At 49.2% G+C, this 14,128-nt stretch overlaps 1 protein-coding gene across 1 annotated transcript; it reads right to left on the bottom strand.

The window, feature by feature from the left end:
• Positions 1 to 1,399: 1,399 nt before the first annotated feature.
• podxl2 (podocalyxin-like 2) lies at positions 1,400 to 13,702 on the bottom strand (the record flags this gene model as incomplete). Its single annotated transcript, XM_080545819.1, has 7 exons — positions 1,400 to 1,621; positions 2,149 to 2,328; positions 2,797 to 2,858; positions 3,251 to 3,407; positions 6,224 to 6,298; positions 7,040 to 7,785; positions 13,255 to 13,702. 7 exons carry the CDS (start codon positions 13,700 to 13,702, stop codon positions 1,400 to 1,402), a joined length of 1,890 nt encoding a protein of 629 aa, XP_080401945.1.
• Positions 13,703 to 14,128: the final 426 nt, after the last annotated feature.

Raw genomic sequence — 14,128 nt, 5'->3', positions numbered from 1 at the left:
ACAGTTCGCTAGAGGGCTGTATGTGACTGTACTAAAGCAGCTGATCTGGGGTGACAGTTATACACTGTGACAGTGGATCTCACCAGGCCAAGGACAGGACACTGAGCTCCCACACACACAGACAGCGTCCCAATTCTCCACCCTGAAGTGTGCCCTACACTCCCCTACCTACATGGGTCTAACAGCATAGGATTAGTCTAAGCAGGAACACCAGGGGAGGCTAGTGGAGGCAAAAATCCGGTACAGGCTCATTGTAATGCATGAAACGGAATTAGGAACGATATCAAACACAGATACCGTTCCTCATTTTGTTCCATGCATTACAATGAGCCTGTCCTCCGATTTCTACCTCCACCAGCCTCCCCTGAACTCAGCCTGTATGGGGGGACGTCATACTGTAGCTGTTTGCTTGTCACGTTGTGTCAAATCCACCAGGAGGAGGATATAGGCTACAAGGAGCGTCACTCCATGTTAAATGTTCTATCGTTGGGATGCTGTTTTTCCACACAGAACGGTTTGAGCGATGACAACTGAGTAAGCGATTACAACAAGCACAGTGACACTGAAGGTAAGGGCAGCCAGCACGCCTGCCTGCAGCCCTCTGATACAAAAGGCTGTGCGATCAAAAAAAGCGACCATTTTGATGCCGTGGTACGTAACACTGTCAGTCAAACGAGTTCACCCATGGTATTATAAGGTATACATGTTCACAGAATATCGACGACACGGTTTAATTTGCCTCAGAGCAGGAGCCTATAAGAGCAGCGCAACTTTCAAATGACATTCATATTTACTGTTGGCTTGAATTTCAAACAGCCCAAAGCGTTGTTTTTGCGCTGCTTAAGATACATACTGTAATACAACTGTACGTGAGGGCTGATCAGAGAGAGATAGCCATTCCAACCCTCACTAACAAAGAAAAGCACACAGGCATTCAACTAACAGGATAAATACAAGATTCTAACTTCAATAAACGGAATATCTGTATCAGGAAGCTTAAGACAGGCATATCCACGTGTTCCTTTCCGTTTCTCTGATTCCATGTTTTAACATTCAGGAGAGTTCATGTTAGAAACTACTGCTGCGGTGATGAACCATGCTCGATTGCCAAAAACGGGAAAGCAAAGTATCAAGTCCCATCGTCCATAATCCTCACAACATTCAAGCCTTACGGTCATACAACCTCTCTAGCTAGCTGAGACAAGCGTTTATTCTGACATGTAATGGGTTACCGTTACGCCAGACGATGACGGTGTGTATGCGTGCCTCCGCCTCCACCTCCGCCGCCTCCACACACACGCTGCTTTGTCATGAGTCTTTGTCTCCCCCTCCTCCTCCTCCTCCTCCTCCTCCTCTGACTGTTCCTCTCCTCCGTTCTCATCCCCTGTTCCTCTCCACATCAGAGGTGTGTGTCCTCCTCCATGCTGTCCCCCTCCTCCTGGCCAGACTTGTTGACCAGGACCTTCCAGCTGCTCCCCCCCTCCCCGCCGGGCGGCACCGCCAGCCCGTTGGTGTTGTGGTTCTTCTCCTGCATTTCCGACGACGGGCCGTCGCCCATCACGTCCAGGGTGGGGTTGTCATGGCAGCCGTTCTCCACAAAATGGAGCTCTTCCCCACGCGTCTGAGAGAGGAGAGAACAGCAGAGATTAGGGTGCCTGAGGGGATGGAATGATGAGAACAAGTGTGTGTGTGTGTGTGTGTGTAGTTAAGCTGCTGTATGTAAGCAACAGCAGTACTATGACTATGATCACACACTATACTTCATCATACAATACTATAGTGATCATAAAATGTACCAGTTGGATACATCCAGACACACAGACAGACAGACAGACAGACAGACAGACTAAAGTAGCTTCCTTTCCTTGTCAACTCTCCTTGTCACCTCTCCTTCATCTACACTGAAAACAGGTGGAAGAACAAACATGCATCTCTAGGCTTCCACCTAATGAAGAAAGGAGACAAGGAGAGGAGACCAGGAGAGGAGACCTGGAGAGGAGACAGGGAGAGGAGACCAGGAGAGGAGACCAGGAGAGGAGACAGGGAGAGGAGACCAGGAGAGGAGACCAGGAGAGGAAGCCACTTCAGCCTAGTGAGCTGCAGCCCCCCACGTCTCTCCCAGGGTCCTAACGAAGCTGTGCTGCTCACCATGGTCTTCATCTTGGGCAGGCGCTTCTGCCAGCAGATGTAGACCAGGCCCGAGGTGATGATGACCATGCACACGGAACCGATGATCACCAGGACCACGAACAGCTTCCCGTAGTCGCTCCGGTGCTGGCTGGGCCGGGCGTGACAGCTGGTGGCGCTGGTGTAGTTCTGGACTCCAACCTGCGGGCGACACACACACACACACACACACACACACACACACACACACACACAACCACTCAAACAGACCCCGATAGATGACACTAGTTCTGGACCCTGGTCCGGACACCACACACTCACACCGCCAATCAGGTTCTTGCAGGATTGAGGTCTCCGGAGGTTCAGACAAGGCACTCTAAGCGGAGTCAGGTGACTGACAGGCGTCAGTTGACGGACAGCTAAACCCACCAATGAAGAGCAAAGACATCACATGTTCGTGGGACCGAGCTTTCAGAGCTGAGTTCATGTCTACCTGGGAACCACACAAACACTACCACGTATAGGACACACACAACCACGTATAGGACACACACACATAAACACACACACAAACACAACCACACACAGGACTCACACACAAACACACAGGACACACTATAACCGTTTGAAGTCCATAAATGGTTAAAAATTCTGCGGAGGAAAACCCACCTCGTGTAAGCCTCTCCTTATCTCCCCCAGCATGGTCAGCAGGTCCTTGGTGGCGATCACTCCTAGAAGATGAAACAGAATACACCAAATACAATTAAACAACTATGGGCTCTATTTTTCTAATTTATTTTCTTAAGTCTAAACACAGGCGTGTTGGTGGTTTGTGTTGGTGGTAACGGGGGGGTCAAGGTCAGGGCTAGGGTCAGAGTTAGGGCTAGGGTTAGGGTCAGAGTTAGGGTTAGGGTCAAGGTCAGAGTTAGGGTCAGAGTTAGGGTTAGGGTCAGAGTTAGGGTCAGATTTAGGGTCAGAGTTAGGATCAGGGTCAGAGTTAAGGTTAGGGTCAGGGCTAGGGTTAGGGTCAGAGTTAGGGTCAGGGTCAGAGTCAGGGTCAGGGTCAGGGTCAGAGTTAGGGTCAGTGTCAGTGGCAGGGTCAGAGTCAGGGTCAGGGTCCTACCATGTTCGCTGGCCAGGGTCATGAGCAGCTGGCGGTCGTGTCGGGTGGGCTTGCTGAGGGAGACGAGCCAGGACCCCTGGGGACTGTTCATCTTCCTGGAGAAGGCCTGCTCCAGCAGCTCCAGCAGACGGTCCCCGCTCTCCACCCGGAACTCATCCTGCAGGACGGTCAGTCAACACATCAGGGCAGAGGAACAGCGAGTCAAAACAGTCACAACACACCAGGGCAGAGAAACAGTGAGTCAAAACAGTCACAACACACCGGGGAAGAGAACAGTCATTTAGAACACACCAGGGTAGAGCAACAGTCAGTCAGAACAGTCACACACACCAGGGTAGAGAAGTTTTTTCTACAACCCTCTCCTGCCAAGGGGATGACCGACCCCGTCTCCCTCCTTATCCATGCCCAGACCCAGCAGGCCCAGAGCCTGGTGAAGCTCCAGGACGCCATGTCCCACCTCTCTGTCCGCCTGGCACCCAGCCGACCTGAGCCAGCGCCAACCCGCTGGCTGACCAAGCTGGGGCCTGGAGACGACGTCCAAGCCTACATCCAGGTATTCCAGAGAACCGCAGAGTGCCAAGAGTGGCCACCTGACCGATGGGTTTCACATCCTAGCCCCCTTCCTCACAGGGACGGCACAACGGGCCCGCCAGGATCTGCCCAGCAGGGAAGCTGCCGACTACCCCACACTCGGGGTGACTCTGTGCGACCCCACGTTCTCTTTGCCGTCCGAGAGGTACCCCAGTCCTCCATGGGCTTCTCCCCCTTCCAGCTGCTCTACGGACACCGGCCGAGGGGGCTACTGGACATCGCCCGGGAGGCCTGGGAGAGCCAACCCTCCCCCCACCGAACCATCATCGACCACGTCGAGCAAATGAGAGAGAGAATGGGGAGGATCTGGCCCCTAGTGCGGAAGCGCATGGAACAAGCCCAGCGAGCCCAGGCCCGGGTCTATAACAGAGGCGCCCAGGTACGCCTCTTCCAGCCCGGTGAGTGGGTTGTGGTATTGATCCCCACCGATGAATGTACGTTTTTAGCCAAATGGCACCGGCCCGGGAGGGGGAAGTACATTCTAAAGTAAGGAGGCCCGGGAGACGTAAGCCCATACCATTGTCTCATGTAAACCTGTTAATACAATGGAAACGACTGCTTCCTCCCCAGGACCGCCCCCCCCCACCCCTCGCGCTGGCCACCTGCAACAGGAGTACCCCTGGTCCCGATGGGTGAACAGCTCCGGGTTAAGTGGGTTCCCGCAATTCATATTAATATGTATAGTCCGTAGTCACATCATCCAAATCAGCCTGCATGCGACATCAATTTCCCCTCAACTAGTTTTCATAAACCCACAGCACATTCATCTTAGAGCAGAGGAAGGAGAGGAAACACAACACAACAACACTGCCTGTATGGGATTGTTTTTTTTGGGTTAAATAAATAAAGAACGTTGCCAGTAATCTGTTCACTCAGCCTCGAACAGTAAGCAACATTATGTCGGAGGAACTAGAACAGTCTCTCCCTGGCTGGCTGGAGACGTGTGATTACTCCACAGCTGTTGGCGTGACAACAGAAAAGGTCACATTGAGGATAATTGCCACGGCTTTGTGCTGTTTCCTTGGCGACGGAGGACTCTCAGGGGTTGTGGGGGGGGGCATTTTAGGGTGTTGTGATTAAACCATGTCACACAGGGACACAACTGAGTGCTGTCTGTTTGGTTAGTTAGCTAGGACACAGTTGTTCGATTGACTGTCTTTAGCTAGGACACAGTTGTCTGATTGGCTGTCTGATTGGCTAGCTAGTTGGAGGGCTGTCTGATTGACGAGCTGGGGCACAGCTGTCTGATTGGCTATCTGGGGCATGGCTGTCTGCAGGGCTGCCAGACAGAGACTGAAGGAGGGGAGGGAGAGGGGAGAGGGAGAAAGAGAGAGAGATGAGAGAGGAGTGGAAGGAGGGAAGAGGAAGAGGAGTGATTAAGCTGTCTGCTGATAACAATTGTCCACAGGGCCACTGTCCTAGATTCAGATGTTAAGACAAGTCCTAGATTCAAATGGATATCTTCTGGGGCTTCCGGCGACACCATGCTAGAGTAAAAGACGCAAAGTTCTGAGCTCGGCTGAATTTCTGCAGAGTCACTACCCATCTTCCGTCGGAGACTGAAGACCCATCTCTTCAGGTTACACCTTAACTGCTCCTCCTGAGACATCCACCACCCCCCAGCACTGCGTCTCCTGAGACACCCGCTTTCCCCTTTACTCTGTTGCCTATGACTTCTACTGCCCCCCTTGTACTGTCTCTCTGTTCTCCAATGTCTATATAAAAATAAATAAATAAATAAATAAATAAACCTTGCCTTTTAGGCCCCTGGTCTGAGCTAGATTACTCTTCCTGATACGACTGGTGGATTGATGATTCACTTGCTTAGTCAAATGTATCGATTGTAAGTTGCTTTGGGATAAGGCGTCTGCTAAATGCCCAAAATGTAAATGTAAATGTACTGCCCTACCAAACGATACCTTTATCAAAACTCGCAGCAGGAGGAGGACAGGATAAGCCTAGGCTTCTTCCTACTCCTTTTCGAACAATTGATAGGACTGTACTCTACATATTAGTTATTTGTTATTTATTATTATTATTTTAAATCATGTTCGAAATAAAGATTCATTCATTCATTCATTCATTCATTCATTCGTTCGTTCATTCCTTCATTCATTCATTCATTCATTCATTCATTCATTCGTTCATTCGTTCATTCATTCATTCATTCATTCATTCATTCATTCATTAATTCAACCGAACAAGCCTGTTTCGTCTCATCCATGCCTAATCAGAGGAGTGCATCACACACCATTCCTGCTGAGTCAAACGGTGTAAAGCTGCTCTCCCCGTAAACACATTTTGTAAACCCAGCGGTGGGCTCGCCAAATCCGCCTTACGGAGAGCAGCTTTAAGTGTCGCGCGTGGGTCGCTCGTACTCACACAGTCCAGGTTCTCTGACATGTTGAGGATGACGTAACCCTTCCCGGCCAGGTCGCTCCAGTCCACGCAGATCACCTGGTCAACGGAGGGACAGGACGGTAACGTTAGCAACAGTATCAGCTACATTAGTCTTCTACTCATATTAGTATTAGAGTATTGCTTAGATCCACTATTACAGGGGAGCCTGGTGGACAGTAACAAGGTCTATTTGGAAGTCAGCTTAAGTATGTATGCTGAAAACCAGTATCCTAAATAGACTCATACATCATACGATTAAAGGAATCTGTAACCAACCATACAACTGAAATAATGAAAGAATTGGGAGCAGTAATACTACCTTGGAGGAGGTAGAAATCGGAGGACGGGCTCATTGTTATGAATGAAACGGAATCAAACATGTAAGTTAGGATTGTTTTTCATTGATACCATTCCATATTCCGTTGCATTACAATGAGCCTGTCCTCCGATGTCCACCTCCACCAGCCTCCCCAGGTGTTCTACCTCCCCCAGCCTCCCCTGGTGTTCTACCTCCCCCAGCCTCCCCTGGTGTTCTACCTCCCCCAGCCTCCCCTGGTGTTCTACCTCCCCCAGCCTCCCCTGGTGTTCTACCTCCACCAGCCTCCCCTGGTGTTCTACCTCCACTAGCCTCCCCTGGTGTTCTACCTCCACCAGCCTCCCCTGGTGTTCTACCTCCACCAGCCTCTCCTAGTGTTCTACCTCCCCCAGCCTCCCCTGGTGTTCTACCTCCCCCAGCCTCCCCTGGTGTTCTAACTCCACCAGCCTCCCCTGGTGTTCTACCTCCCCCAGCCTCAGTACCTGCTGGACCTCCCCGGACAGGTGCAGCCCATGGAGCTCTGCCTCAGAAAGCATCTCGGCGCCCCCATGCTGGACCTCCGCCTCCCCCCCCTGGGTGAGCAGGTCGTCCGCGTCCAGACGGTCCCAGGTGTCCTCCGTGAAGCCTACGGTGGGGTCCGGGGCGGGGGACGGGGAGGGGACCGTGGTCAGGGGGGTGTGGTGGTGGTGCACCACAGCCCGGTCCATGTCCCCCTCCCCCTCTTCCTCCCCCTCCTCCTCCACCCGTATCCCGTCTTCCCCGTCGGATTCTGACTCCACCACCTCCTCCTCGTCTTCCTCGTCCTCGAACGACAGATCTTCATCGCCCACGTCCGCACGGGAGCGGTCCGGCTGGAGGGGCCCGACGCTGGGGACCGCGCCCGCCTCTGGCGCCGTGGGACTCTGGGTGAAATCGTCAGGGTGTGTGTGACCCTCCTCCTCCTCTTCCTCCTCCTCCGCCTCGACCGGGTACGCGGGGTCAGAGGTGGAGGCCCGTCCCGGGTGTTGAACGAGGCCGTAGAGAGAGTCTGTGGTGGCCGCGGTGGGGGTCAGGGGCGGGGCGGCCGTGGAAGGGAGGGCGTAGCCCCCCGACGCTCCCTCCATCTCCCACAGCTCCCGCTCCAGGGCGTCCACCTCGGCGGTGAAGAGAGAGGCGGAGGAGGAGCGGTTGGCCTCAGAGGGCTCCTCCATGGGAGAGGCGGAGGTCTGGGGCTGGATGGGACTGTAGTCTGAGAGAGAAACATACCAAACTCCCCTTAGAAACCAACGTGAGACACTGTCTGGATATGCATCAGAAGAGGAAACTGAATTATGTGGATGCTGTAGCTTCTGAGGAATAAATAAATGCTTAGAAGACTGATCGATCACTTGTAATCATTCACAACGACCCGAAGCGCTTCTCTGGATGTCCACAATATTGGTATCAGTATTCTATCTGGCTGGCTCAGTCAAGGCTTTTAAAAAACAGCTAAAGACTGTTTTGTTTAGACAGGCTTTTGGATAGCCCCAGGGGCTTGTCTTTCTGTGTCTTGCTGATGCTGTTGTACACCTGTTGTCTGTTACTTGTTTTTATTTTCACTTGTTTTGCCTGTTTTAACCTGCTGTGGCTTTCGCTCTTGTATTATGTTTTATTGTGTTTTTTTTCCTTGTTATGTAAAGCACTTTGTGATCCTTGGTCTGCGAAAGGTGCTCTATAAATAAATTGTACTTACTTACTTACTATCTAACGAAGGTACTGTTCAAACTACAAGGTTTTTCTGCTGATTTGTAAGTCCTGACTAAACAAAAGCAGTGCATTATGTTCTGCAGGATACTGGTCGAAATCAGTGGTTACACTGTTTATACTTTGGTCAGTAATGACACAGGGCTTCTGGTGTTAAAATATATATATTTTATATATATATATGTGTGTCTAAGTGAATCATCTATCCATCAGTCATCGCAAGAAATGGTCATCTCTGCTAGGACCAGGGGCTAGTCTCTGCTAGGACCAGGGGCTAGTCTCTGCTAGGACCAGGGGCCACTGGCAGTTATGATGCTAGAAGAAGGAACAACAGCAACACCAGTCAGTCAGGCCTTGTGCTGTTAAGACTAGTAGTATTCAACCCCACTTTGTAGAGGCCAGTCACACACACGCACACACGCATGCACACACGCATATACTGTATAAAATGTAACCTTTTGGTAAATTAGCCATTATTAATTATTAAGGTTGCAGATTATCATACTGTAGTGGCTGCACGTATGAATATTTCAAGATGTCAGCTCCGACCTTGATATGTTTTGATTAATACTGCATCTGTATTCAACCTCCATCCTTCCTGATACGGCGCGAGATTGCAGATACTGCATCTATATTCAACAGCTATCCTGCCCAATACGGTGTAGTTAATGGATAAAATACATAGATAGAAGTGTTAGTGTTTAATCATAACTGCTGCAAAACATGAAGGTTTTTAGCTTAGATTTAAATATTTTTAGGGTTTGGGCCTGTTTGATTTCTTCAGGGAGTTTGTTCCAGGAGCATGCGGCAGAGTGACTGAAAGCTGCTGCACCGTGTTTTGTTTTCACTTGAAATGATTAGCTGATTAGTCTCAGCTGACCTTAGGGGCCTCTCTGGAATATAGGGTGGGAGGAGATCTGATATGTATTTTGGTCCAAGACCATTGTGTGATTTGTATGCAATTAGGAGTACTTTGAATGAAGTTCTCTGAGAGTCTGGTAGCCAGTGTAGAGATCTCAGGATTGGTGTAATGTGTTCAAACTTCTTCGTTTTTTGTTAGGACCCTAGCAGTTAAATTGTGACATGGTTGTTATGTCAGGCCTATCTGGGGCTGTTAGGAACTTTCAAGCAGTAATCCATTACTTCCTGTTTCACTGGGGGGTAAATATGAGGTGACACAGAGGCCATATTCCCTTATTCATACATCAAAATGGTAAAGATAAGAGAGCACACAAATCAAATGAGGAAAAAACGTGCTGAGCTTCATAAGTCAGGGAATGGCTATATATACAAATATCTACTGACCTGTAAATATATCTACCGTTAGGGCAACATTTTAAAAGTTCAAAGCAACTGGAACTGTTACAAACTTGCCTGGAAGAGGAACAATGTTTATTTTGCCCCCACGCACAGTGAGGAGGATGGTAAGAGAGGCAAGAACATTTGATCACTGTTGGAGACTTACAAAGGAGATTAGAATCTTGGGGTCACCATGTCCCCAGAACTACCATTAGACGCCACCTCCATGCCAACAAATAATTTGGAAGGCATGCCAGAAAAAATCCTTTCCTGTCATTTCACCACAAATGTAAGCACGAAATGTTTAATCTGAATCTGGTTGCCTCTGCCAGGAAACTAACACTGGACATTATAAATGAGGACAGCTGAGCTGACACTGAATAACAACACTCCTACTAGCATCACAATACTCTCTCTCTCTCTCTCTCTCTCTCTCTCTGTCTCTCTCTCTCTCTCACTCTCTGTCTCTCTCTCTCACTCTCTCTCTCACTCTCTCTCTCTCTCTCTGTCTCTCTCACTCTCTCTCACTCTCTCTCTGTCTCTGTCACTCTCTCTCTCACTCTGTCTCTCTCACTCTCTCTCTCACTCTGTCTCTCTCACTCTCTCTCTGTCTCTCTCACTCTCTCTCTCTCTCTCTCTCTCTGTCTCTCTCTCTCTCTCTCTCTCTCTGTCTCTCTCACTCTCTCTCACTCTCTCTGTCTCTGTCACTCTCTCTCTCACTCTGTCTCTCACTCTGTCTCTCTCACTCTCTCTCTGTCTCTCTCACTCTCTGTCTCTCTCTCTCTCACTCTCTCTCTGTCTCTCTCTCTCTCTCTCTCTCTCACTCTGTCTCTCTCACTCTCTCTCACTCTCTCTCTGTCTCTCTCACTCTCTGTCTCTCTCTCTCTCTCACTCTCTCTCTGTCTCTCTCTCTCTCTCTCTCTCTCTCTCTCTCTCTCTCTCTCTCTCTCTCTCTCTCTCTCTCTCTGACTCCCCCCCCCCTGCCCCCCCTCCCTCCCTATCTGAGATAAAAGTGCTGGTTTGGCTCCAGTCTCAAAGTAAGCTGACTCCTTCAGAAACATCCAGCGTGGCGTCCCATTGGTCCCCACGCCTCTGCGCTGTAAGATATCCCCTGGTCCCGCCTGCATAATGCAGGAACCAGACGGGCCGGGGACACGGATCCACGCAGGATGCTGCAGTGGCCACAGCCCAGTCCAGCTCACCTCACAGCGCTACTCAGCCTGCCTAAAAATAACATTAGCTTTTACAGTATGCGTGTAGAGCATGGGGAGGCTGGTGGAGGTAGGAATCGGAGGACGGGCTCATTGTAATGCTTGGAACGGAATGAGGAATGGTATCAAACACATATCTATTATCTATTAAACACATACAGTATCTAACCATCCATTCCTCAATACATTCCATGCATTACAATGAGCCTGTCCTTCGATTTCTACCTCCACCAGCCTCCCCTAGCATGTGTCTGGAGACAGTGTATAACAATACTCTGTAATATAATAATAGCGCCTATCATATAGTAGTACTCATAGAATAATGAAGCCACATAGACGTGCTATGGGCATTGGTTGGTTTCTGTTCTAGGCTAAAAATAACATTTAAACACTGGAACATGAGCGTCTGGATCCACTGTACAACGCTGCCATTTTAGACATTTCAGCAACCTGCACCACATGACGTGCTGTCTCTTATCCATGGCAACTATAGAGAGCAAAATAGCATCCCATAATGGTTCTCTCTCAGTAGAACTAACTCTTATCAACAAGCCAACTGGACATTATTCAGTATTGGCATCAGGGGACCATATTGGCAGCAGCTAGTGAGTGTTATACTGTGTGTGTATCTTTATTTATTTATGTGTGTGTGTGTGTGTGTGTGTGTGTGTGTGTGTGTGTGTGTGTGTGTGTGTGTATATACAGTGTGTTCGGAAAGTATTCAGAAAGTATTCAGACCGCTTCACTTTTCCCCCATTTTGTTGTGTTATAGACAATTTTCAATTGATTAAATTAAAAGAATTGCCATAAATCCACACACAATACCACAGAGTGAAAACATGTTTTTAGAAATTTCAGTAAATGTATTAAAATTGAAATACAAGAAGTATTCAGACCTCTTGTTATGACACACTTAAAATATGCTAAAATGCAAAAATGTCATCCACAAATGACTCAATAAGTTGAATTGAGTCCATCTTAATGCAAGAACAATAGTTCATGTCATTTTGGAATTAATATCTTTGTTTTTATAGGGTCTCTGATTTGCATAGAAATCAACCGCTCAATTTGTAATGACAACCTGATCCATACAGTCTGTCATTGATTCCTATGCAAACCAGAGGACAGCAGGACATGCTGGCAGTTGTAGGGTGCAAACGTTTGCTATATGCAGATGATTCAGTTCTCCTGGTGTCAGGGAAGGACCCAAAGGGGATAGAAGGGGATAGAAGCCTTAAGCTGGGAACTTGCATTGGTAAGGGAGTGGTTCATTGACAATAAACTGTTATTACATCTTGGTAAAACCGAATCTATTTTATTTGGGTCAAATCAAAACTAAAAAAGGTTGATAGAATCAGAGTAACTTGTGCAGGAGATGTCATTGAGTCCAGATAAGTGTTACTTATCTCGGATTAACACCGGACCAATCTATCTAATCTACGTATCTATCTAATCAGGTGTCTTAATTGCAGAAAGAGTTCTTGCAAAGAGAGCTAACAAGCTAACGTTTCTGTACCGGAAAACTAGGGAGTATAACAGAATAATCAAAAGGTTGCTTGTGTCTGCACTCATACAGTGTCATGTCGACTACGCATGTTCAGCCTGGTTTAGTGGTCTGTCAGCCAAGCTAAAACACAAGTTAAAGGTAATGCAAAATAACATAATCCGTTACATGTTGAACGCTCCCTCCAGAACCCATATTGGGGTACCGGAATTTAGAGCAGTCAACATGTTTCCAGTAGAACAGCGCGTTTAACAGCTCAAGCTGAAACTTGTTCAGGGTCATAAATGGGACAGCACCAGCTTACCTGAGCAGTCAAGTCACCTTACACACTTACACGCACACACATAGACACACACGTACCCATACACAAACACACTGATACGCAGCACTTTTGTGTAAAGAATGACCAACTGTATTCTGATTGTATCTTGCAAGTTCTTGTGTATTGTATGCTCTTTGTATGTTTCTTAGTGTATTGTTTTTGTATGTTCTTGTCTTTGATGTTCTTCTCTACCAACGAGGACCACGTTGGAAACAAGTGTTTCAGTACGCTTTTACTTTCCAGACTAGGTTTCGGGAATGCGAACCAGAAGGGTTCCTTGGCGGTGTGAAAGCCCTAACACTGTCCTATCCTGTTCTGTCAGGTTTAACCACACCTACCTACCTGTCAGGTTTAACCACACCTACCTACCTGTCAGGTTTAACCACACCTACCTACCTGTCAGATATAACCACACCCACCTACCTGTCAGATATAACCACACCCACCTACCTGTCAGGTTTAACCACACCTACCTACCTGTCAGGTTTAACCACACCCACCTACCTGTCAGGTTTAACCACACCTACCTACCTGTCAGATATAACCACACCTACCTACCTGTCAGGTTTAACCACACCTACCTACCTGTCAGGTTTAACCACACCTACCGACCTGTCAGGTTTAACCACACCCACCTACCTGTCAGCGTGTCCCTGTCCAACCCAGTGTCGTTGTTGTTGTTATTGTTGTTGTCCTTGTCGACCCAGAGGCGGGTGGTCTGCAGCGGCTTGTTGTCGTCCGCGTCCTCGCTGTAAGAGCCGGACTCCTGGGACGAGTCCGCCTCCGGCCCGCCTGCCCCCCTCGGGCTGTCTGGGTCCAGCTCCGGGTGCTCCTCCAGGTCCATCTCCACGCCCCGGGCCAGGGCCTGGTCACGGCTCTGCTTCAGGCCCAGGGGGAAGGGAGGAGAGGTGGGAGAGGCGGACAGCTGCTGCACTCGCCTGGCCCGGGTCAAGCCGTCGCAGGTGGCCAGCATCAGGAGCGTGGAGCCTGTGTGCGTGCACAAGAGGAGGAGGAAAGACTTGTGAGACCAGACGTCCTCCCACATAGAGGAGAACCTCAGACACGCCGTCGGTTTGACTGGTATCATCTTCAACCTGGCACTGTTACGCTGTCCTCATGTAGCCCAATCTCTCCTCTGTCGCTGTGTGACTGAGAGGGAGAACATGTAAGATGTAAGATGTAAGATGCTGTGTGTGTGTGTGTGTGTGTGTGTGTGTGTGTGTGTGAGGCTATTTTTGTGAGTGGGCTATAAGCTATGTGACTTAGCGCCGAGCCCAGGGCACCAGAGGACAGGAGAGACAGATGGTCGGAGTTACCGTAAGTGTACGTGATGTCAGCGGTCCGGTAACCTGACAGATAAGGAGCCTGACAGCGTCTGGTCGTCCATCTCAACCAGTCAAGCCCTCAGATAGCTGGGAGTCGACCCGGCTTAGTGTCATGCTCCCTACCGCCAGAACATGCAGAGGGGGTTCACAGGGTTCACACTGACTTAGAGCCGCAAATTGGACAAAGA

Source organism: Nansenia antarctica, assembly GCF_963989245.1.
Source record: "Nansenia antarctica genome assembly, chromosome: 15".
Taxonomy (NCBI): Eukaryota; Metazoa; Chordata; class Actinopteri; order Argentiniformes; family Microstomatidae; genus Nansenia; species Nansenia antarctica.
This window is presented reverse-complemented; position numbering and strand designations above follow the sequence as displayed.